This window comes from Passer montanus, unplaced genomic scaffold (assembly GCF_014805655.1).
Source record: "Passer montanus isolate IOZ18808 unplaced genomic scaffold, ASM1480565v1 scaffold1, whole genome shotgun sequence".
NCBI lineage: Eukaryota > Metazoa > Chordata > Aves > Passeriformes > Passeridae > Passer > Passer montanus.
The window spans coordinates 18157907-18180420 of record NW_024356504.1 but is presented as its reverse complement, the minus strand read 5'-3'; the positions used below and the strand labels follow the sequence as shown (position 1 = coordinate 18180420).

The 22514-nt window shown below is 43.6% G+C and overlaps 1 protein-coding gene across 1 annotated transcript in view; it reads left to right on the top strand.

The window, feature by feature from the left end:
- The window catches only part of ADCY5 (adenylate cyclase 5), a 204873-nt gene that overhangs the window by 171207 nt on the left and 11152 nt on the right, over positions 1 to 22514 (top strand). Inside the window, exons 9-15 of the mRNA XM_039699111.1 lie at positions 2588 to 2610; positions 7078 to 7222; positions 8848 to 8945; positions 11647 to 11734; positions 18030 to 18146; positions 18889 to 19053; positions 21356 to 21531. Of these exons, the coding sequence (XP_039555045.1) occupies positions 2588 to 2610; positions 7078 to 7222; positions 8848 to 8945; positions 11647 to 11734; positions 18030 to 18146; positions 18889 to 19053; positions 21356 to 21531 (812 nt within the window). The remainder of the gene's footprint in view (positions 1 to 2587; positions 2611 to 7077; positions 7223 to 8847; positions 8946 to 11646; positions 11735 to 18029; positions 18147 to 18888; positions 19054 to 21355; positions 21532 to 22514) is intronic.

Here is a 22514-nt window from a genome sequence, read left to right as displayed (position 1 = left end):
TTCCAGTGCAAATAAGAAAGATATCCTTTAATAAATGACCAGGATAATAAATGTGTTTAAAGGATTTTTTTTTCCCAAAATAATCCCACAGACCTTTCTCCATAACAATTCCATTTTTGGCAATTCTGCTTGAAGAATCTTTAGTATGAAATAGGAGCGTTTGAAGTGAATCATTTAATTTGCTTAACTTAAACAGGTTCCTACAACATTTAATTTTAAGCTGATTCTCGCTAATTAAAGTTCAAGTCACTCTTAAATATTTAGCCTTGTTAACTGGAGATCCAGGAAAGAAAATGTGATAGTCTTTTTCTTTTCTGTTTTACTTGAAATATGTTTTTTGGGGTTTTTTTTGGTCTTTAGTTTTGAAGCACCAATTTAATTTGAGTTACCAGCAAGAATAATTTCCAGAATTTCAAGCACAATTTAGTATTTTAGATTAAAATTTATTTCTCTTTTGTTTTAGAATCTTTCCTTGTAACAGTTTTGCCGAGGGAGAGAAGCAGGGCAGAATCAAACTCCATGTGGATTAAGTGTTCACCCATATAAATGGCCAGTTAAATATTATTGCACACTTGAAATATGGGGGAATTTTTTGAGTATGTGCTTGCTGAGGTGTTTTAGTAAGTTGACCTGGTCAGCCTATGTCCTCAAACTTGTGCATCTCGAAGGCAGGAGGTGAGATCTGTGTTTAGTTTGAGGAATTCAGTGGGATGGAGGGTTACACAGCGGGTTGTGAAAATCAGACCATTTTAGGGGACTCTCCCACTGCAGACAGTCATCCAGTTCCCAACTGGCTAAGCTTGAAAATGTGACCTTGATATCTGTCTAATAAAGTACTGGCTGTTTTCTCATCCCTTCCCTCTGCTTATTTCTTGGCTGGTAGCTATTCATGTTCAGTTGGCTTTTTTTCTTTTTTTTTCCCAGCCTAACTGACTATGACACCAGACAAATTAGTGAGCATTTTGTCTCCATGATTAATCAGTGAGTTTTCAGTTTTGGCACTGTGTTGTAGGATTACTTAGAGGATAAATAAATAAATCAATCAGATATTTCTGACAACTGTAAAATAATTAGGCAAAAGAAGAAGGAAAAAAACACACAACAAAAAGTTGAATGATCACTCTTTAACATGAAATCAGAAAGTACTTTTTTTTTTTTTTGCTTGAATATCTGGACCTGCTAACTTGGAATCAACATTATGTTTTCCTTTTTCCCATTGAATGCTGGTGGTTGTGACATGAGACTGAGAGACTTCCTTGATCTGAATGTCTGATGGGTTAAGTTGGAGTGGCAGTTTCTGTTTAGGAGTGTGGTTTTAGTCTGAAACAGAGTATGCAAAAATGGGAATTGCTCTCTCAGTGAATCACAGTCCTGGCTGCTGACCTGAGTGACAAACCTCACTTTTTCCCTCTGGCAAAGCTGGTGTGTTGGCTTTCCTTCTGCCATGTGGCCACATTGCTAACTCACTGCAAGAGCAAAATCTGTTCTCATTTAGTATCTGGTCAATGTTGTTGTTTCTGATGGTTTTGGACAAGGGCCCTGTGGGAAGACTCTTGTCCAAAGATGTTTGATTTTCCACAGTCAGGATGGATTTCAGTGTGCTGCCCCCAGAATGGTTGCTGCTGCAGGTCCAGCAGCTGGAATATCCTCACGTGCCCTGAGCAGTTTTGGCCTGAGGTCTCTGGGAGAAAAACAAAAGCAATTCTTCATATCTCCCAGCTACATTTGTTTTATGTTTTGGAACACAGGGTACAAACTCTGTGCCTGAGTATTTGACCCTACTTGTCAAATATACAACTTTTCTTGACTACAGTTAAATTTAAGCCAAGATGTCAGAGGGCACATTTTGTTTCAGCCCATGCAAAATGGCAATTTTGATGTAATTTGTTCTGTTAGGTATGTTAATGCTAAGCATATGAACTTATGCCTCTGTATAAAATTTTGTCTAAGGCCTTCTAGCCATTAAAACTATGGATGACTCATAAATACTTAATTCAGATGGTCCTGAAAGAATTGTGAATATTTGGGCCATTGCAAATATTATAAATAATTCCTGAAATCTTATTCAAGAAAACATGTTCTGTGTGTGCATGTGATGAGGGGAGGAGCAGGGAGACCCTTGGGAGAGATGCAAACCAAAATGCATCCATTGCCCTTAGATGAGCCCTGACATAAAGAGATGCAGCCTTGTTGAATACAGGGTTGTTGATTTCTGTTACCATTCTGAGTTTTGTTTCAAGTAAAACACATCCTCAGTTACAATATCAGTGCAATTTCCATTATATCATTTGTAATGGTGACTGCAAACAGAAGACACCTGAAATAAAGTGTGCCAGCAGTCAGCTGGAACATTTCCTTAATCTGCACTTCCATGAATTTATATCTGAAGGAGTGTGTTTTTCCAAAGCTGCTCTGCCTGCCCGCTGGCAGGGCTGCACGAAATATTGTTGTGGGTGGGAAAGCTGTCCATCCACACCTAACAAATGAGGGCCCTGAGGAGTCCCCTGTGAAATGCCGTTCCCGGGATGCTTTGTGTTCTCAAGGTCAGCCTGTTTGCTCACCCTTGTGCCCTTTTCCTTTCTTTCAGGGTTTCGAGGACCCCAAGGACAAGTAAGCAAATTTACTTCTGTCATACACTGTTATATTTACACGTTTGGGATTTTTTTCTCATATTAAAAAAGGACAAGAATTGATGCCCGGAAGGCAAAAATAATGCTTGGACTCCCCAGAGGTTTGTCCTGGAGGGACAGTTGAGGGCACAGGATTGACTGATGTGCATTCAGAACAGCCACTGCCCTCAAAACATTTATTTGTTTGGTGGTTCTAACTTGCTTTTATAATTAAAATGCTTTTGCTGCACTTCCCCTTGCCCCAAATAATCTCCACTCTTTGAAAATAACCCAAGACAAAATCTTTCTCTAAAGTATATATAAGTGTTGGACATCTCCAATAAGAAAGGTTTATGTATGTATTGAAATGCTTGTATAGTTTCTGAGTTTATTTGTATATATTTGATATTACTCATTATTGCATATTACTTATTTCTACATATAAAAATAAACTCAGAAATGATGGCTTGTTTGAAAAAGTAAATTCAAAGTTTCATGGTCTAAAATATAGCCAAATTTTAGCAGCATTTTCACTTTTTTTCCTATAGAACTTTAGAGAAATTGTTAAAACAATTTAATGAGAGTGGTATTTTGAAAAATTGCCTTTGGAGGGAAAAAACCCAAACACATTCACTTTTTAGCTTCTATAACTGGACACAACCAAAGCACTTCCTGTACTGAAGGTGTTTAGAATAACTTCATGTTCAGTCCTGCTGAATGGCATTAATTACAACCTTGATTAGAGCGAGCCAGGCAACAGTAGAGGAGACTGATGCCTAAAATATGTTGCTGTTGCTCTTTGTCATGTTTCTCAGTCTGAGTGGATTTCTGTGAGCTCTAGGCATCCAGCTGTGGGAAAATTCACATTATGGTGGTTGAGCACTGAGAGCAGCTCCCTAAATGGAAAAGGAAAGTGATAAGTTTGAACATGGCAATATTAAGAGTAATTCTCTCCTTCCCTTGCCCTTCCCTGCAAACTGGATTTTTGTGGCATTTAGCTCTGTGCACCCTGAGATGTTTCTCTGGTTCCAGTGTTTCCTATTGTATCCATGGATTTTGGAAAACTCCATTGATGTTAGATATGCTTTGGGCAGAAAAGAGTTAACAGATTACAACAAAATAATTCGTAGGAATACAGAAATTTTCAGTATCCCTCATGAAACAGTATTTTTCCTCATAGTTTCTGCAAGAAAACACAAAAATCAGCTGCCTCAGTGCTGGTCTACAGCAGTCACCCAACAGCTGAGGAGCTGCATCTCCTCTGTTTCTCCAAGGACAATAATATCTGTTCTTCATGCTATAGTTTGCAAGGCTCCTTGGGCTGTTACAGCCAATAGCTGAGCTGTCTCACTCAGCTTATTATGGTGCCAGCTTATTATAATCTATATTATAGATTTCAGGATTTTTGCATTTCAGTTCAGTACCAAAAGAAGCTACTACTTTCCTCTGATTCTCTTTATCCAGAAATCTGTTTACCTCAAGTACAAAGATTTGGCAAAAATAAATCTCTAGCAGAGTATGTTCATGCTGAGAATGGTTAAAATTAGATGCCTAAACCATGTCAAGAACTAAGGCAGTTCCTTCATGTGTAGAAATACTGAGGGTCAATACTTTCTTCTGGCAGCAAAGGAGGACATGGGCAGCACACATCCCTGAAAACAGGACCAAACCTTATTGCATGAGTGCAGGTTTAGTTACTCAACCTAAGCATGAAGCATTTAAAATTATGGCATACGTGTAGTTTTGGCAGTGGCCACACTCTGCATTGGCAGAAAGTAATTAAATCAGCAGCACATTTTTGGACCACTCTGAAGCCAGCATCTCTGGGTTAATTGGTAGTGTTCACATTTGCAGGCAGAGTGAAAAAGTTGCTACAAGCTCTTGTTTGTGCTGTTCCTGTCCTTTGACACAATTTTCTGTTGGCTGCATTTGAAGAAATCTCAGCACTGCTTTTAGGAGGTGTTTTTAGAAGTTTCATGGCAGCCTGAAACCCTCATTTCCCCCCCTCCACCAACCATACTATCAATATATCAAAAGGCATTTTGACATATTAATTTCATTAATCTATGGCAGTACCTCAGCTCTGACTTACAGGCACTGCCTCCAGGGCACTCCTTAGAACCGGGAACTAATTTAAAATTACATTTATGCAAATGAACCCAAACTTGCTGTACTGTAATTGAGCTTGGGTACAATGGGCTGTGAAAGTCACCTGAACAGCTCAGTCTGTGCGAGGTGACTGAGCTTCCCTGCAGTCTGTGTGAGGGTGGCTGCCCACTGCCAATGTCCCAGCAAGGCAATTTAAAACCAGCAGGGGTAATTCCTGCAACCTTGGAGGGTACTGTAGTATTAGAAACACCCTGAGCAGTAAAACAACCTATTCAGACCTGCAGGCAGCTGAGGTAGACACCACTCAGGCAGGTTCTTCTCTTTGCATCCTCCTGAGTGGCGTTTTTAGACTGGAACCTGAATTTTGGCTGCTGTTTGCCCAGATGCTGAGCTGCCTCCTGTGCGGGCTCCAGGGAGAGCGCATCGCGACTGCGTGCTGCGGAGTGGGGAAATGTCAGTGGCCCCAGTGTGTACATAACTCACAGGACCTTGGAAGGCATTCTGTAAATACAAAGCCTAATGATTTCCTTGCTCGTTTTTATGAGCCCAGAAGACGTTGCAAGGACTGAATGAGAAGAAGCAGCATCCCCTTGAATGCTCAAGCAGATGTACTTCCTCCGAGGAAGTAAACTGAATGTCCTGACCTTGCAGAGAAAAAAACACTTTTATTTTCAAAGATGATTATATGAATTTCTAGGAACTAAATAACTTCTAGAACCCAAAAAAAACCCAAAAAAACCAACAACTCTTTTCCCTGACCCCTCTGAAATACTAAGGTTGGCTAAAATAGAGATTAGGCCTTGAGGCAAACTAGGCTTGTAACTGCTCTATGGCCATTGAATAGATGCCACTGGTGTGCTGTCATGACCCAGCTGAGGTGCAGACACATTCAGCTTGCTAGCTGGGTCAAGGAGTGGTAGAATGGAAATGAGCAGATAGACCTGATTTATTTTTCTCTTGCCAAGAGATGCAGAGAAGATTTGAGGTACAGAGACCTTCTTAAAATCTGACCCAGTTTTGCAGAAAGCTGTGAAAGAGCCTTCCTTTTGGAAAGAGACCTTTAACTTTTAAAACAGAGTCACATCCTGGTTTATGAGCAGCTTTCCAGCACAGCCTTACCTGTGGGAGCCTGCTGGCTGCAACACAGAGTGCATTGTGTGCTCTGGTGCAGTGCAAATGAAACCAGGGAAATAAAGCAGAGTAGCTTTTCATCGTGCTTGTCAGCCCCCAGGATTTTCCCTCCAGAGTGCCTAAGCTGAGGGTCACACAGCAGGAGCCCAGCTGTGCCACCGAGGGGTTTGCACACAGAAATAGTTATCTGCTGGAATATACCCCGTGCAAGGGAGGGGCATATTTCAGTGGATAACTATTGGCAAACCCTGGGGATAACCTGGGCGATCATGCAAGCAAAGCAGAAAAACAGTACTTCAGGATTAGCTTTTAATTTCTGCCTATAGCTCGTTTGAGGGCAGGCCATTAAAGTGACAGCATCAAGTCATTAAAATACTGCTAAAATTTTAAAAATAACTAGAATCTGGGGAGGTGCTTCAGGTTTCCTGATCCTCAGTGCAAAATGCCTCAGGACAATGAAGTTTACAGTGTTATTTTTTCTCAACAGTTTTTGAAAATCAACTTTATTTTTCTCTAGTGATAGGACAGATTCAAAAAAACATTGACACAAAAGATCATAATCTTGTTCCACATATTTAGAAAGCAAAATCTAATTTCTATTTTTTTCTTCTGTGGCCTTTTTCTTTTGCAACCTTTCCTTAAGTAAATATCTTGTAAACAGATTTTTATTTCTGTTTTATGCTTTATACTCATAAGTAATTGTGTTAAGGGGATTCAGGCCAAATTTTTTTCCCCAAACATGTTTACAGAACATGTTTGTTCTGTCAACAATTTTTTCTCAAAAAGGGAGAATTGTTAAAGTTTGGAAATTTTCATAGTAATATTTACAGAAATTGTTATTAGAAAGCAAAAAATATGACTGGAGGCATAAATAATTTTTTTCAGTGCAGGCACTAACAGCTACAAGAGTACAGCAGTGCAGGATAAGTCACAGGACAAGGGGAAGGAGGCTACCTGGTGGTTATAGATGGTGGGGGATGGAAGTGAGACCCGAGTGCAAGGAAACAGATGTAGTATAGAAACAGGGCAAATAAATAGAAGCCTTGTAGCAATGACTCAGGACTGGCAGTGAGCTCAGAGCTGATACCACTCCCCTCTCTGCTCCCAGTCCCTTTCCCAATGAAGCAAAATGCCATTGACCTCCAGCTCATTATGCACTGCAATAACACACGGTGCAGAGGCAGAAATTATCTTGTGCTCTTATGCTCCCTTTTTGTGGCATCCTCAGGAGCACCCAGGAGAGCATGAACCCAGAGGATGAAGTGGATGAGTTCCTGGGCCGGGCCATCGACGCCAGAAGCATCGATCGGTTGCGCTCGGAGCACGTGCGCAAATTCCTCTTAACATTCAGGGAGCCTGACTTGGAGAAAAAGGTAACGCTGTCCACAAACCATTGCAGTGCGTCAGGCAGCCTTGTTAGGAGTTTGAATTCTCCTGCAGAAGGTCAGGCTGTTATATCTAGGGTTTAAGATGTGGTTTGGGTGCTGGAGGTGGGGTTGTGATTTTAAAAAATCCATGCTTCTTCATGGAAACCTTAATATAACTTGTCCTAAAAAAATCACAGTCATCTGAAGGGAGCACTGGCCAGGAAAGCCATTTCTATCAGACACACATGAATGTGCAGTGATAAGCGGTAAAGGGAATCCAGAATAAACCAGATTGTTTCTCTGACTGTGAGACTCCAAACCGAGATTGCAGTCACTCCTTCTCTCCATCAAATCACTGCAGAAACCCACTTCAGCCGACCTAAGTTCTGAACCTCCTCTGGAGGGACTTTTCCCTGCCCTTTGTCCCAAAGAGCCCCAGGTACTATTAGGGCTCATTGAGATGCAATATGTACTCTGGATATTTTTGGGAACCCATTTTAAGCAAGAAATAGTTCTCTATCCCACAAATATGAGAAAGGGGAGTAACAGACCTAAAGCTCATGAGCAGTTGATTTCTTTCTGATCTGGTTTCAGATATTGCTGTCAGGCAAAGATCATTTCCCTGACTATATAGTAGAGACTATCAGCTATCATCAGCTCTAGATGGCTGCAAAGTTAAATTTCCAAGTCCAATTTCTAAGTCTAGAGGTACCTGGATGACATTATTAAAGGTACCATAAGAAATGGTAGGTTTAATAGCACAAAGAAAGTAATCCCTTTTTTCTTTCATTTTTTATTCAAGCACATATCCTTAGGATGCTTGAGAGGTCTTTGGGTTAAGCTCATTATTCCATGGAGAACACTTCAAAATAAGTTTGCACTAATTATGTTATAATTTTATTTAGAAACAGTCTTTCCTTGACAAGAATGACTACCTATTACAAAAGCAGATCTTTTCAGGGTTTACAGCTGTTCAATGAATCAGTGTGGGACTGGATAAAAGCTTGAGCATGTAATTTCCCCCCACTCCTCCTCTTCAATTTTACAGCTGAAAACTGCCAGGGAAATTAGCGGTTCACCTGTTCAGAACACCTTTTATTTTGTGGTTCAAACACTGATATGGTCTGTGCTGAGAACTGAGCTTCAAGCTAAATAAAGCACCTTTGGGCATTGGGGGCAGCTCCCACGTGGTCAAAATGCTGACAAGAAGTTGGAAGGAGTGGCTGTGTGAAAGCCACGGCAGCCTTGCACTGCCAATAACGAGTCAAGTCATCTGCACAAAATGCAAGGTTTTCTCATTAGCTGCATTTGTCCCTCCTGGAGGAAACTTCCCATGCAAGAAGTTTATTTCTGATGACAGTGACCTAGAATCTTGGCACCAGATAATCCATTTCTGTTCCTCTCGTGCAAGGGGCAGTTGGTGAATCCTCTCTTCACCCAGCGCTGTCGGTTTCTTCCCTGGCCTTTGGGCCTGTTCAAGCCCTTACAGATTGCTTGGGGGGGAAGGGGAGTTGGGAATGTTGTTTCCTACCAGCAACAAAGACCTAGGCAAAAGCCAAGTAAGAAATTTTTGTGGAGAGAAGGCAGCCAGCCAAACTTCCCACTAACAGAATAACTGTGGTTTTTTGCAGTACTCCAAGCAGGTGGATGACAGGTTTGGAGCCTATGTGGCTTGTGCCTCCCTAGTCTTCCTCTTCATCTGCTTTGTTCAAATCATAATCATGCCACAGTGAGTACCCTTTCATCCCTTTGCTCCCATCTGCTCCCCTCCTCTATTCCAGCCTACTTTTCTTTGTTTTTTCCTTGAAAATTCAGAACTCCAAGGGGAAGAGAAAAATCCTTAAATAATTCATGCTCAAGTGATGCATGGTGCTTATTGTTTTCGCCCATTTCTAGTGCAGATTAAAACCTCCTCACTGGCATGTGAGGATTTCTGTTTTCCCGAAGTGATTTCTCTTATAATTTACCTCTGTCTTAGGGAATTCAGTTCAGCACATTTATAAGCCTGTGGAAAGCAAATACCACTGAGTAGGAAGGATTGCCTACCAAGGCATAGCACACACTCACTGCACAAGGCTGGGCTGCCCTCTTGTCTCAACACATTGGGACAGGGAGGTAAAAACCCATCACAGCCTCATTGCTCAGAGCACTGAGGTCTCAGGATCTGCTTAGCAAATGAGGATAATCTCTCATACATTGGTTCTTCTGGACTCAGAGCAGCTGGGCAAGAGGAGGGGTAGAGAGGAGGTTGAGCTGCACATGCCTGAGCTTGTGGCTTGCTCCTGGTTTAAGGGTTGCAGTCATTTCTTTTCCCAGGCAAGAATGGCATAAGCTGCTCAGGGCCCTGGGGCACAGTGCTCTTGGCCCACTGCAGTGGTCTGCAGCCTCGTCTGCAAGGCACAGCACAACCCACTAAATCTGCTCCAGCAGTGAGCTCTGCAGAAATGGGACTCCTCAAAGAGTTCTTTAAAAGTCACTTAAAATTACAGCATGTGGGTATTTCCTATGCTCTGGTTTAGTAGCAATAATACACCATTCACTGAGCAATGCTGTGTTGGAAATAAATTTAGAGTTAGTAATTTTTAAATGAAGAACAAGATCACAGAAGCTCTGAAAATGCTCCAAATTTATCTTCTTTACAAGAAGAGAAAAAATTGTCCCTAAAGAGAGCACCAGCACTATTTTATGTCATTACAACTGTTTTCTACGTCTGTTCCCACCACAGATCTTTCTGGAGTAGAGATTGATTTGCAGTGTTCAGATCAGATATTCAGAAGGTCACAGAAATAACACGTAGTCTGATGTTTGTTGTTCACTCTCCCAGGCACAAGTGCTCACAGAAGGATTGAATCAGCAAAATAACATCAGGACAAATGCACTGTGTAAACAGACAGGCCTGCTTTGGGAAACTGCAAGTGAAGCTGAAAGAGGCTCAAAATTGGAACTAGATAATCCCCAGCAATTAATGCAATGTTAATTACATTCAGAAATGTTCTCTGAGAGTAACTAATTTAACAGGGGCTTACACTTTGGACTTCTAAATATTGCTGTCATAACTTCACACCTGCAGAGGCCCTCTACCATCCTTGTGTTGCTCATCAAGCTCCCAAAGCAGCCACTATGCTGTCTCCATAAAACCCAGTTTAACATTTAAATGACAACTTGACAATTTCTCATGTGTGGCAACCATATGGCTGCCTCCTTTGTATTACGCAGGAGCCCATCCCTTATGGCAGTGTGGTGTAAATGTTGTGCTGTTCAGTCTCCTTCCATGCTGCCCATAAGGAGGGTGGTTGTTTATTTGGGGTTTTTTTTGCATGTTCTGAAGTGTCCTTAGTCAGCCTGGCCCATCTGAAAGGTGTTTTAAATAAAACTCTATATTTTAACTGTAGGTGAGATACACTTCCCTTCACCTTTTGCTTTGTTTTTCCTTATATTTCAGTTGCATAGCTTTGGTCTGTTATTGAACAACAACTGAAACCACAGGTGCATATGTGTCACCATCAGAGCCTCATGAAAGACACACCGTGGAATCTGAATTTGAAACTAGAGACAGAATGTCAGTGTCAATTTATTATGATAAGGAGGAATTGCTTTAAGGAATTTCAGAAAAGGCTCAAACAGTGAATTAGCAAGTACGATTATCCCAGTAGTCATGAGAGAACACAGAGGCCAGCTGGCTTTGGTGTTGTTGCCCCCAGTGTCACATCGCAAGGGTACTTCCTTTAGATTGTGAACAAGGCTGGCTCCTGGGAGGGGGCCTGTCCTGTCACACTGAGACCAATCACTGGGAAATTGGTGTTGAATATCTTTGTGAGGAAAACAGATGAAAACTCACAGTACAAAGTTGGCCCTGGAATCCTCTTTGTACTTCAAAGTTGGGAGGAGCAGGAACCTCTCAAGCTGGCCAAGATAAGGCTGTTATCCCTGACTATCCTGATGCTGTGCTTGCTCCCATCCCAGAGCACAGAGAGTGGTGCTGCACAGACATTCCCTGTGCAAGACAGGAAGCCATTCCCACTGAGATTATTCCCACCCAGCTGCACTTCAGCACTCAGCCTGCCTTCCTTGCCAGGGGTGCCCTGCCCACAGCCAGCTGGGGGCTGACCTGCCACAACAAGTTGTTCTGTCACCTCCTCTAGTGCATGAAATGTTTTTCAGTCCCACCTCTGTCACCCCAGCAGGAAGGTGATTGCTGTAAAAGATGCAGCATTCTCTGTTCTGCAGCCTGTCTGAATAATTCTAAATAGGCCAGAGTATCTGTTGGTATTCAAGGCACCTCGTGTCTCCTACAGCTATCCTAATTGGAAAGCCTGTGCAGTGTGTCATAGCTTGTACAAATGTGTTCTGGAGAGCAGGGCTGCAGCTATTCTACACAGTGTGCTTTTAAAAAACAAAACAAAACCAACCAAACCTCTCCTCGATTTCAGCTCTACCTTTATGCTGGGTTTTTACCTGACCTGTTTCCTGATCCTGACCACAGTGGTGTTTGTTTCAGTCATTTACTCCTGTGTAAAGGTGAGTACTGTGGTTTCTTTGTAGTCCTCTGCCTAAGATAACCAGATCAGCAATCTGCTTCTTCAGCTAACAGAGTGTGTTTTGTTAGCCATCCTTTCCACACTATGTGATAAGGGTTACAGAAAAAGCTTTTGATAAGGCAGAATGAACTGCAAACAGATGTTAGGGTTGGCATCTCTGTAGCTCAGCAAGAAGTAATCACTCTGTGGATCTGCATGTCTATTAAGTCCCCTGCAGACACTCTCATATTGATATAAGAAGAGCACATTTTCCAATGTGGGACCAAGCCCTGACCATTCATTTCCTCCCTGTAAACTTCCTGCAGCATTGCCTGTGTACTGGCCCCTGCTGCCTAGGCGTGTTTGGGTAGGCAGATAATCACAAGCAGAATATCATCAAGGAAAAATGTCCTGGAGGGAAGTAAAAGCCATAAACATATAGAATTTTATCAGCCTTTCTCACATGAGTGTACAGAGCTTCCAACATTCGCTGGGCTCTTTCTTGTAGCTGGCTTTGATCAGAAAATAAATACATGGTGTGAAGTCCAAAAACATATTAATTCTTCTTGTCAGCCTGTGGTAAATTGGCACTGAGCACTGTGGGAAGGATGCTGTGCTCATCCATTTCACTCAAAGGTGTTCCTATTAAAAACATGGATGTGTTTCAGGTTTAGGGATCCTTCTGGTCTAGAAGTGTCTGAACATGGAACACACTCAGATTCAGGTTCCTTAGCCCAAGTTTAGCTTTGTTCCTCAGTGCCTGGAATAAAATAGCTCAGTAGCATTATGTTTCCTGCAGAAGAAACAGTGGGATAATGGATAATGTCAGGCAGATGATGTGTCTCTCACTTTAATTATCTTCTCTGTGCCATTTTCAACAGTTGAATGTGGGTGCTCTTGACAGACTTGCACCTTACATGTCTTTTTGATTTTTTTAAAGTTAGATTTGGAAATTAAGCTTTGCCTTCTCATATAATAAGAGCTGCAGAGTGTTCTCAGTGACAGAAGCTTCAACTTCTATTTGAAGTTAACTTCTCACTTGCAGGGTTTCCTTTGGCCTTATGACAATATTAAAGGGAGCCTGGTTTCTAAGTGCAGCATCCCATTGTTCTTGCTTGTTTACCAGCAATGAGAAGCAGAGTCAGAAATAACACTGCTGATAGGAAGGCTTGGGTGCCTTGAGCTGGGAAATGGTACCCACGGCTGCCTGATTGTTCTTGGTGTGTCCATTGCACTTGAGGATGCTACTGAAAATCATCCATTTGTAAACTGTTATCAGCAGTTAATGTGATTAGCAGTTAATTAACCACCAATGTGACAAGATTCAGGTCACAGCCACAGTGAACTTGGGAATTCAGTGCCCAGCTGTGCTGCCTCCTCACGCTGCAGGTCTCTGGCAGCACCATCCCAGCACTCTGCCAGCCAAGCAGGGCCACCCCAAGTCACTGGTTCTGCTGGGACAGGAGCTGGGGCAGGCCTGGAGCACCTGAGCTGCCTGCCTTGCCACCAGCCAGATTCCAAGGCTCAGAGCTGTTTGTCACCCACTGGCATTTGCAGGCCACTTTCACTTACTGACAGCAGCACTCCATTCTTCTGTCATCATTCAAATCCTCTGGTTATGGTTTGGGCTTTTTGGTTAAAATTATTACTGATCTTAATTACTGATTAATTTCAAAGGCACAGAGGACTTTTCAGTCCCTGGGATGGTAGGCAGATTTCATCCTTGCTTTCTTTGTCTTGATCTTCCAAATTCCTGTAGAAAAGCTCTGTTCAGTGATGCCTCCAACTGTTTCTAGGCTGGCTTTGCCTCATTGCTTAGGCTCTGGATGCACAAGACATCAGAGGGAATTCAGAAGAACATCAGAATTTAATGGGATTTTCTGAAGCCACTGACATTTCCAGCAGTGAGTTTTCATCCCCGCAACATACTCATGTATAACATCCAGTGTGGCTTCTGTGCAGAGATTGCAAATATTGGGCCTTCTAGCTCCAGTTCCTTTTTTATTACCCCTTCTTAGTGCTCCAAATTAGCTTCTGCTGACAACACCTGATTATGAGATGGCTTGCTTAGGGAACAGGTACTTCTAGCTTGTCAGCTCCATGTGTGATGGCAGCAGCTCCTAATAGCTGCAGCCCACTTCTGTCATCCAGAGCAACATCTTTGTGTTTCAACTCTTTGATTTTTAAGCAATGGGTTTACCCAGCCCTTGGATAAGGGGTGTTATTTTATTTCTGTACTCCATGTTGCTCCAGGAAACACACACCTGCAGAAGGAAGGCAGTTTTACAGATCCTTCAGATGAAACCCCTGAAAATAAGGATGTCAGCATTGTTTGCTTTGTTTCACACTCAGATGTGGGATAGGAGAGCATGTGTTTTAAATACCAGTGGTTCATCCCACACAGAATTGGAAAGCAGGTGTCCACCCCAGGACATCAGCATAAGCATAACTCTTGCCTGTTTGCTGTGCTGTTACATGATAAGTGTCTCTTTTTTCTTCCTCTTTCCAGCTTTCATGTGAGATTTCCCCTCCCTGTTTTGGCCTCTCCAGCTCTGGCTTTGACAGAGGCCAGCAGGCTCTTTCTGAACAGCTTGATCATGTTTTATTTTCTTTCGCTGTCATTATTATCTTCCACTATAAAATTCTCCACGGACTAGAAGTTGATCCTGGAGCTGCCAGTGCAGCCAGTTTGGCTTTCCAAGTTTCTTCAGCTGTAATAAACAAGAGAGTTCCAGTTCTTTGCTTTGATGCTCCATGAAGTCTTGGCCACTGTGAGGTGGTGTCCCTTCCCAGTAGAGTCTAAGGTCATGGGAACCAGGGTCCCTTCTCAAATACTCTGCTGACAGACATCTGTTTTGCTACTAACTTATCGAGTTTGTGTTTTTTTCTTAAAATCCTTTAACTTCTGGTATCTGCACTGCTGTGTGGAATTCAACTTCTTGCATGGTTCTGGGAGAACACAGGAGAGAAATTTCAAGTTATCCTTTATGAGAAAATAAGCTTTTCTGTAGCTCTGCACAGGTGTAGCTTGCCTATCACGTTCTTTGTCTCCAAAAGCTGGTCTAGATGTTCCTAAAACATTTGGGTTTTTTGTCTCAATCAGGAAAATAAAACCCTCTGAAAACTGTACTTTTTTAATAGACTAATAAATCACTGTGAAATAAGTTACAGAAATGGACTTGCAACATCAAGTTGCCTGGAGATGTTGTCTTTTACTGCAGAAGCATCTTAATGTACTTCAAAATGACTCAAAGGCTTTTATTACAAATTGAAAAATCAGACCTTAAAGACCTCATCTTACAACATAACAGCAATTATCTAAGCAGTTTTCCATATTCACACTAGATGTTAAGAAGACAAAAAGAAGAAATATTTCTCTTCTGTCCTAGATCGGCTGTTGTTCCAAAGAATTGACTTTTTTAGAGTAATTTTGTCATACAAATGACTGGAGGTTATGGATTATTTTCACTGTGACATTCTACTTGTTGGATCACTTTTTAAACTTGTACTTTCACAGGCAGAGCAGTGCCCTTTCTTCATCTACACTTACACATTTCAATTCAGAGTGAATTGGAATCAACTGGAAAGTCCAATTTTTTTTTCCCACTGTGGTTCCTTTTCTTTACATGAGGATTTCGAGTGCTAATGAGTGACCTCACCTTTGTGTGGCTGCCCAAACATGGACCTCAGCTGCCCAGATGGATCACATCCTTTCTCTCAGCAGTGCTTCAGCAGTGCTAAAGAGTCTGGGAGTTGCCATTTTCATCAGATCCCTGTTCTTCACGCAGGCAGGATTTCAGTGTCACTTTGGACAGTACAAGGCAATACTGCTTGGATTTTCACTGTACTGTAATGTCCTGATATTCTGCTTCTTTTACAAGGACAGAAGAGGTCTTATTTTTGTTTTTTCAAAAATGGGAGAGAAAGTAATCTTCTTTCCTTTTTTTCTACTTTTGTGCTATACCCCTGACTTGTGGATCTCGTTATGGGAGAAGCACTGCATGAACGGAGCTGAATTGTCAGACCTGAGATAGGTTCCCCATGTCTGTCAGAGACGTCCTTCAAGCTGCAGGTGTTCCTGGTCTCCACCTGCCTCTGTGAAATGGGGAGAGCGTGACTTGTGTGCCAGGGCCCCCATGAGTGTTCATGAGGCAGAGGTTCCTCAGATGCATGTCATGACTGTGCTGTTACACTCTCAACTGCAGCCCTGACCTTCTATGGGTTTTGGCATTTTTTTCTTCTTCAGGACTTTTTCCAGCTGTACTTGTTTACTGACCTAAAATTTTTCCTAGCTTGCAAAGTAATGAGAACCAAGATTAATACAAAGAAAACATGTTTTCATTAGAATTTAAGTGTCTTCCACTGATCGCTTTGCTTGATATCTCAGGCTTGGTTCAAAGTCAGGTTTTTTTGGGATTGTTGGCAGCAGAGGCTTGAGCCAAGATCCACAACAAAAAACTCCAAAGTTTTATTTAGGTGCCTGATTTCCCAGAGATTGCAGATGGAGGTTAGATCCCTGAATACCTTTGTGCAGCTTTGCCTTGAGGCCTAAACAAAGAAGTGGCAGGAAAACCTGTCCTGCTCTAATCGAGTGAGAAAACTGTCTAAATGCAGTACAGATCTCCTTCCAAATCCTTCTCCTTCCAAATCCTGTTTGGAATGGGAGGTTATCCTATTGGGGGCTAGAGCAGAGGAAAGCCCCATTGCATTTTCCATAACCCTCTTCTAGTAGGGATCTGCTAGCTGGCATCTGTGTGGAAGCAGCTGGACATGGTAGGGCAAAGAGATATTTTGGTTCATGGCTTATCAACAGAGCTAACGATTTCTATGTCATCAGGGTTTATTTGTGAGAGAAAGGTGTTTTTCTGTGTTTTATAGTGGCTGTCACTGAGCCTGAAGGATTGCATAAGCTTTCAGTGTACTTCAATCAACCCTCATTCAGTGCAAATAAGTTACAACCCCACTTTCCCCTTTTCTCCAGTCCCCCACAGAGCCTTGTTCTCTCCTTTCACCTGGAGCATGTGCTGGTAGCAGGTGAAATCAACTCTTTCAAAACTCTTGCCACAGCCTCTCCCTGCCGCTGTACAAAGTCAGCAGCTAATCAGCGCCTTGGCCGCTCCAGCACTCGGTAATTACACTGCAGGGCTGCTGTGTGGGAAGCACAGCACTGACAAAATGTTGCATATCCGAAGATGTAAGAGTGAAGGATAAAAGGGAAAAGCAAGACTTTTAATAGAAACATTAGTCATAGTTAAATTGCAGTGCCATGGCACTGTGCTGCTGTTTCTTTGTGTCTCTAAAAATACCCTCTAGTGGCTTGGTTATTCCTGCAGTAAGGGCAGGGAGAGTTGGGCTCTGGAAAAGGCTTTGGTAGTGCTGGGCAGAGCCCTCTGCCCTGGTGTGGTGGTGTGCAGGGGCAGGGCACTGTGGGAGGACAATCTCCCGTGGGAGCACGAGGGTTCCCTGGCATTCCTGCTCCAGCCCTGAGCTCTGCTGGTGCAGCGGAGGCACATGAAGGGGCAGGGTTGCCTTGGTTGTCTCCTGGACACTCTTGCAGCCAGGGCAGTGCAGGGAGGCCTCAGGCCCCGCCAGGGGTGAGCCAGGCTGGGAAGGGCAGGGTCAGGCCCTGCTCTGACACACGGGCTGTTTCCCTCTGGAATGGAGGCACGGGCTGGCGGGGTGCAGTCAGCAGCCATCAGCAGGGAGTCACTGGGCCAGCTGGGCTCCCTGGCTGCCCTCAGCCACGGGCATTTCATCACTGGGACTGTGGAGCAGAGTGCCACAGCCCAGCCGGGCCAGCTGATCTCTGCAGAGGGTCTGACACATCACAGGGCTGTTTTCAGTCTGGGTCTGAAATGGCACCAGAGAGTCCTACGATACGCCTTGGTGATCAAAGGGACGTGACATGTACTTTCATTTCTGCGTTTCTAAATTTTTGCTCCAGTAATTTCCAGGCTCAAGCTCCTGGCTATTTCAGTTACAGATGGCTTGTGGTTTGCTTCTCACGACAGGATGAGCACAGCCCTGCAAGCCATGCTATCTGTGCTCGGGAGCCATCACTCCCATTAGGAAGGGCTAAGTAGATTTGGAGAGCCAGCTGGGCCTGCTGCCATGAGGCAGACACGTCTCTGCTTGCCCTTGTCCCAGAGCTGCCATCCCCCATCACCATCCTGCAGGCCCTGTGCAGCATCCACACAGACCCACGCTGAAGGATGCAGGCAGCTCACATGCAGGTTGTAATCTGTAAAACAAGCAAGGATTTTATGTGTCTATTTGATTTCTTTTCTCTCATGCAGCTTTTCCCAGTTCCTCTCCAGACTCTTTCTAAGAAGATTGTACAGTCTAGGACCAATAGTACCTTAGTTGGAGTCTTTGCCATTATCCTGGTTTTTCTGTCTGCCTTTGTCAACATGGTATGTCCATTATTTTCTTTTGATCCATTCAGTTCTGCATTGTTCTCATTGGTGCTCTGCAGCATTGTGACCCTTAAAACCACCGAATTTAACATGACCCTGCCTAGGACTGACAGCATCTGGGCTTGGTGTCCTTTGCTTTTTGGGCACAGAAAAGCAATGGGAGTCCAACAGCTCCATCCTTAGAGCTCATTATATGCCTGGCACTGCTCTGTGCTCAAGTCCTTTTGTGATTCTTTAAATGCCTCTGCTCCAAGTACAGGAGCCCACCTGATGTGTGTCCCTGCAGGAAGGGCTGGCACGGGGCTGATGTGTTAAAGAACACATACTATAATAACTCCCACCATACTGAGTGGGACACAAGTGCTCCTTGGGCTTGGTGCCAGCCCTGCACGGTGCTGCCTCCTGCTCCAAGTGCAGGGAGCAGCTCCTGGGCACCGTGATGACTCTGCTTTTGAGTTACACGTTTGGGACTGAGGTGGTCTGGCTGTGATTCCAAACACCACTGCTGAGTTTGGGCTCAGAGAGAGGTGGGCTGTTCTCTGGGGCATGGATTTTGTTAATCAATATTTTGGGGCAGAAAAAGCATAGCTACTGCACATGCAGTAAAACATCAGCTGATGATTTCATGTTGCATATTTTGCACATTGCCATTTCCAAGGGGCTTTTAAACTCATATAAACTACTTTGTTTTCTTCTCTTTGTCTGTGCTGTCGAGCTTAATACCATCTTTGTTTTCCAGTTCATGTGCAGCACTGTGGATCTTGCCAGCTGCATGGCTGCTGAATACAACATCACTCCTGACAGGGTGGACATATGCCTTATCAGCAACCTGACTTCCAACTACAGCCTGGGCACCTTGCAGGGGTTCTGTGACAGTCCTTTGCCCAGCTGCAACTTTCCAGAGGTATTGCTTGGAAAAAATGGGTTTCAGAGGTTGGTCTGGAAAAAGGCTACAAAACCTGTGTGACAAATCTCAGTGATTCTGAGGAAAGCAAGGTTGTTCTTGACTGACATTACAGGACTGACACAGGCTGCTACACACAGCCTTAAGTGTCTGAAGTGATTATCATGAACCCACATACTGACACAGGCTGCTACACACAGCCTTAAGTGTCTGAAGTGATTATCATGAATCCACATTGATAATGTTTGAGTTCCTTCAGGGCTGAATAATTAGTAGGCTTTTAAAATAGTTGGGTCCTGCCTGTAGCAGGGGAAATGTCCCTCTCCATGAGGTCCTTAATGGCATGCAGAACTGCAAGTCATTTCAAAGGAGTGTGTGGGTGCTCAGTTTTACCTAAAAATCAGTTCTCTGAAATCAGTGTCTAGTCACAGAGTTGATGCTTCCCTCCATTGTTTTATATCCTGATGAAAAACTTGGCTTATATATTCTTTCCCAAGGTCTGGCCTCTGACAGGTCAGCAGCCCAGACAGTGGTCTGCTTCAATTTGCAGTGCAAATCCTGTGTCTTCAGGACACCTCATTTAGAAAGAATTAAAATGCTTCTAATGGGAAAAATAACCAAACCCACAACCCAAACCAGCCCAAATATGTTTTTCACATTGATAGAATACTTTACAAAGAAAAAAAAAATTATCTTTTTGCATAGCTATTCAAGACCTTTCTCAGAGTTTTTAGGTCACGGCTGTCACATGTGTTGTTTACTGGAAATTGAAAGGAAAAACAACTCTGTCTAGGATGGAGATAGAATTTATGTCAAGGTCATCTGGGTTTATGGGGACCTGACAGATTTACGGTGGATCTGTTACCATCCAGATGTCCAAGGTGCTACTGAAAGTCCTGGTATCCTACTGAACATATTTCCTCTTAGCTTAACAGGAATATGGTCCCTGTGTGATTCAGTGAGGTTTCTGAGACCACCATTACTGCAACTTTCAACCTCACATAGGCTTTAGTATGCAGAGGCTTTCTGCAGAGAGACCCAGGAGCAGAATCTGGCACAGTGCAGATCTGGGAACAGTCTGTGCCACCAAGAATTTGTATGGAGTGCTGGCCCAGGACAGAGAGGAATTTTAAGCAATGAGGAATAGCCATTTTGCACACCGAGGTTGCTCTGGCAGCCTTTAGCCAGCTCCTTCTGTTCAGTGGGCTAAGAGGTGAGGAGTCCCTCACCTGCACTCTGCAAGGCACGTGTTGGATCTGCTACAGGTATTGCCTGTTGCTCCCAGTGTCCACACAGGAGACAATGGAATCCTACCCCTCAGTCAAGACTGAGGAGGCAAGAACAAGCTGTACAAGTTATTTTCTCTAATTTAATATGTCAGACTATTAATAAATGAACTCAGAACATAAGCATATTTCTACTTCAACTAGGGCTTGCTTTTAATGGAAAGGATGGATTGCCTCAGGCACATGATATGGGGTTTTTGCCAGAAATAAGCCTGTCCAGACAGAGTGGAAGCTTAAATCTTCACAGATTTGATAGCAGGAAGGTGGTGAGCTGGATAACATGCCTCTCTTCCTTTTGCATCCCTGCTGACTTTCCCAGGAGCCATAAATGGCACCCACAGTCTGCAGTCACACTGGGAAGCACTGGCATGCTGAGCACAGCCCCAGCCTGGCAGGAGCTGCTGCTGCACCACCCAGGTGTGCCAGAGGTGCTGCACAGCCACACATCTGCACCTCTGCAGCTGCTGGCTGGACAAATTATCATGGGGCTGCCATGGGGTGGGCATGGGGACATTTGTCCAGCCTGTACCTTGCCCATGGTGCCAGTGTGTGACATTAGAGGGGACAGTGCTTCCCCATTGGCCTCAGGTGGGCATCTGTCCAGGAGTCTGACTTGCCAATACCTTTGGTCCTATGTGTTTGCAGATATGCAAATTTGAGCCTAGAATTTGGCCTTAAAGCAGACTTAATCCAGCAGAACTGGCAGTAACTGTGTCCAGGGAAAAGCTGCATCCCAGCCTTGGGTGTCCAGCTCTGAGGCCCGTGCCTCTTGAGAGTGAAGCATATAATGCCTGGAGAAGAAGGCCACAGTTTTCCTCTTCATCCATTCAGTTTAAACTTCTGTAATGTGGGAGAATTCCACAGGCAGCCCCAGGTTTATATGTTTGATCAGCTCAACTACATAACTACCAATCCTTTTCTATCCCTATGTTTAGTTTCCTTTGTTTTCAGTTTTGATTTATCCAGCTGACATTCATCTGTCTTTTGGTTTTTTTCCCATTTTTGTCTTTATACAGTACTTTACCTACAGTGTCTTATTGAGTCTCCTGGCCTGCTCTGTGTTCCTTCAGATCAGCTGTATTGGAAAATTGATCCTTATGTTAATAATTGAATTTATATATGTTCTCATTGTGGAAGTGCCAGGGGTCAACCTGTTTGACAATGCAGATCTCCTGGTTACAGCCAACACCTAGTAAGTGCCTTTTACTTCTGAAATCTTTGCCTGATTTCTTTCCCACAGTGATTCCAGTGTGGCATTAGTTGGATGGGAGTGCCAAGGCTGTGGTGCAAGCCAGGGAAGTGCATGCTGTGCTCTGCCTCCGAAGGGCAGGAGAATACAGTTCCCTTTAAGACCTTTTTAATGTGGGACTTGACTAATGAACTATCTATTAATAAGAGAACATAACTGGAATCAGAGTGGATCTGTATTTCCTTTTCTCCAGAAATGGGGAGTGTAGTTAGTCATTCTTAATGCTGGTATTACACTCCCAATATAGAAATGTCATTTCTCAAATAAGAAAAAAAAAAAATCCTCCAACAAACTTGATCTCGCTCAGGGATGTGATGTGAGCCACCACAATACATCAAACCCAGCTTGGGGTGGTGGAATGGTGGTGCTTGATGTTTGGCCACTGATCTCCTGCCAGTTGCTTCCAGGACATATGTTCTTGTTTGAAAAGCCAGTATCACAGCTGGGCTCAGCACAATTCCCAGCAGAAGGGTCTGGGCTCAGTGGGAATGGACAGGTGCCCTTTTAGTTACAAAAGCTGGCTTGTCATCAGGTCACACATTAATCCTGGTGGCAGCCTCCTTCCACTGCTGTGGTGGTTCCCCATCCCCTGGAGGTCCCACACCAGGGAGGGAAGTTTGGCACTTCCACAAGCCTGAGCTCCTCCATGGGTTTTGTTTCTCGTTGGGAATTGCTCTGTTGTGTTAACTCCTTGTTTTGATGATTTCCCCTTGTAGGCAACAATTGTACCTAAATATGAGTGACTCAAATGATGCCACTTTAGGTGAACTATTTGTCAAGGCTGATAGCTGTGGTTGTTCCTGCCTTGGACAGGAGGTGTTTGAGAAGATTCCCATGGCCCTTCCCAGTGTGCTGTGAAATGCCTTCTGTAGCTGCTCAGAGTTCAGGATGGCCATTAACCATCAGCCCTTCAAGCCATCATTAAC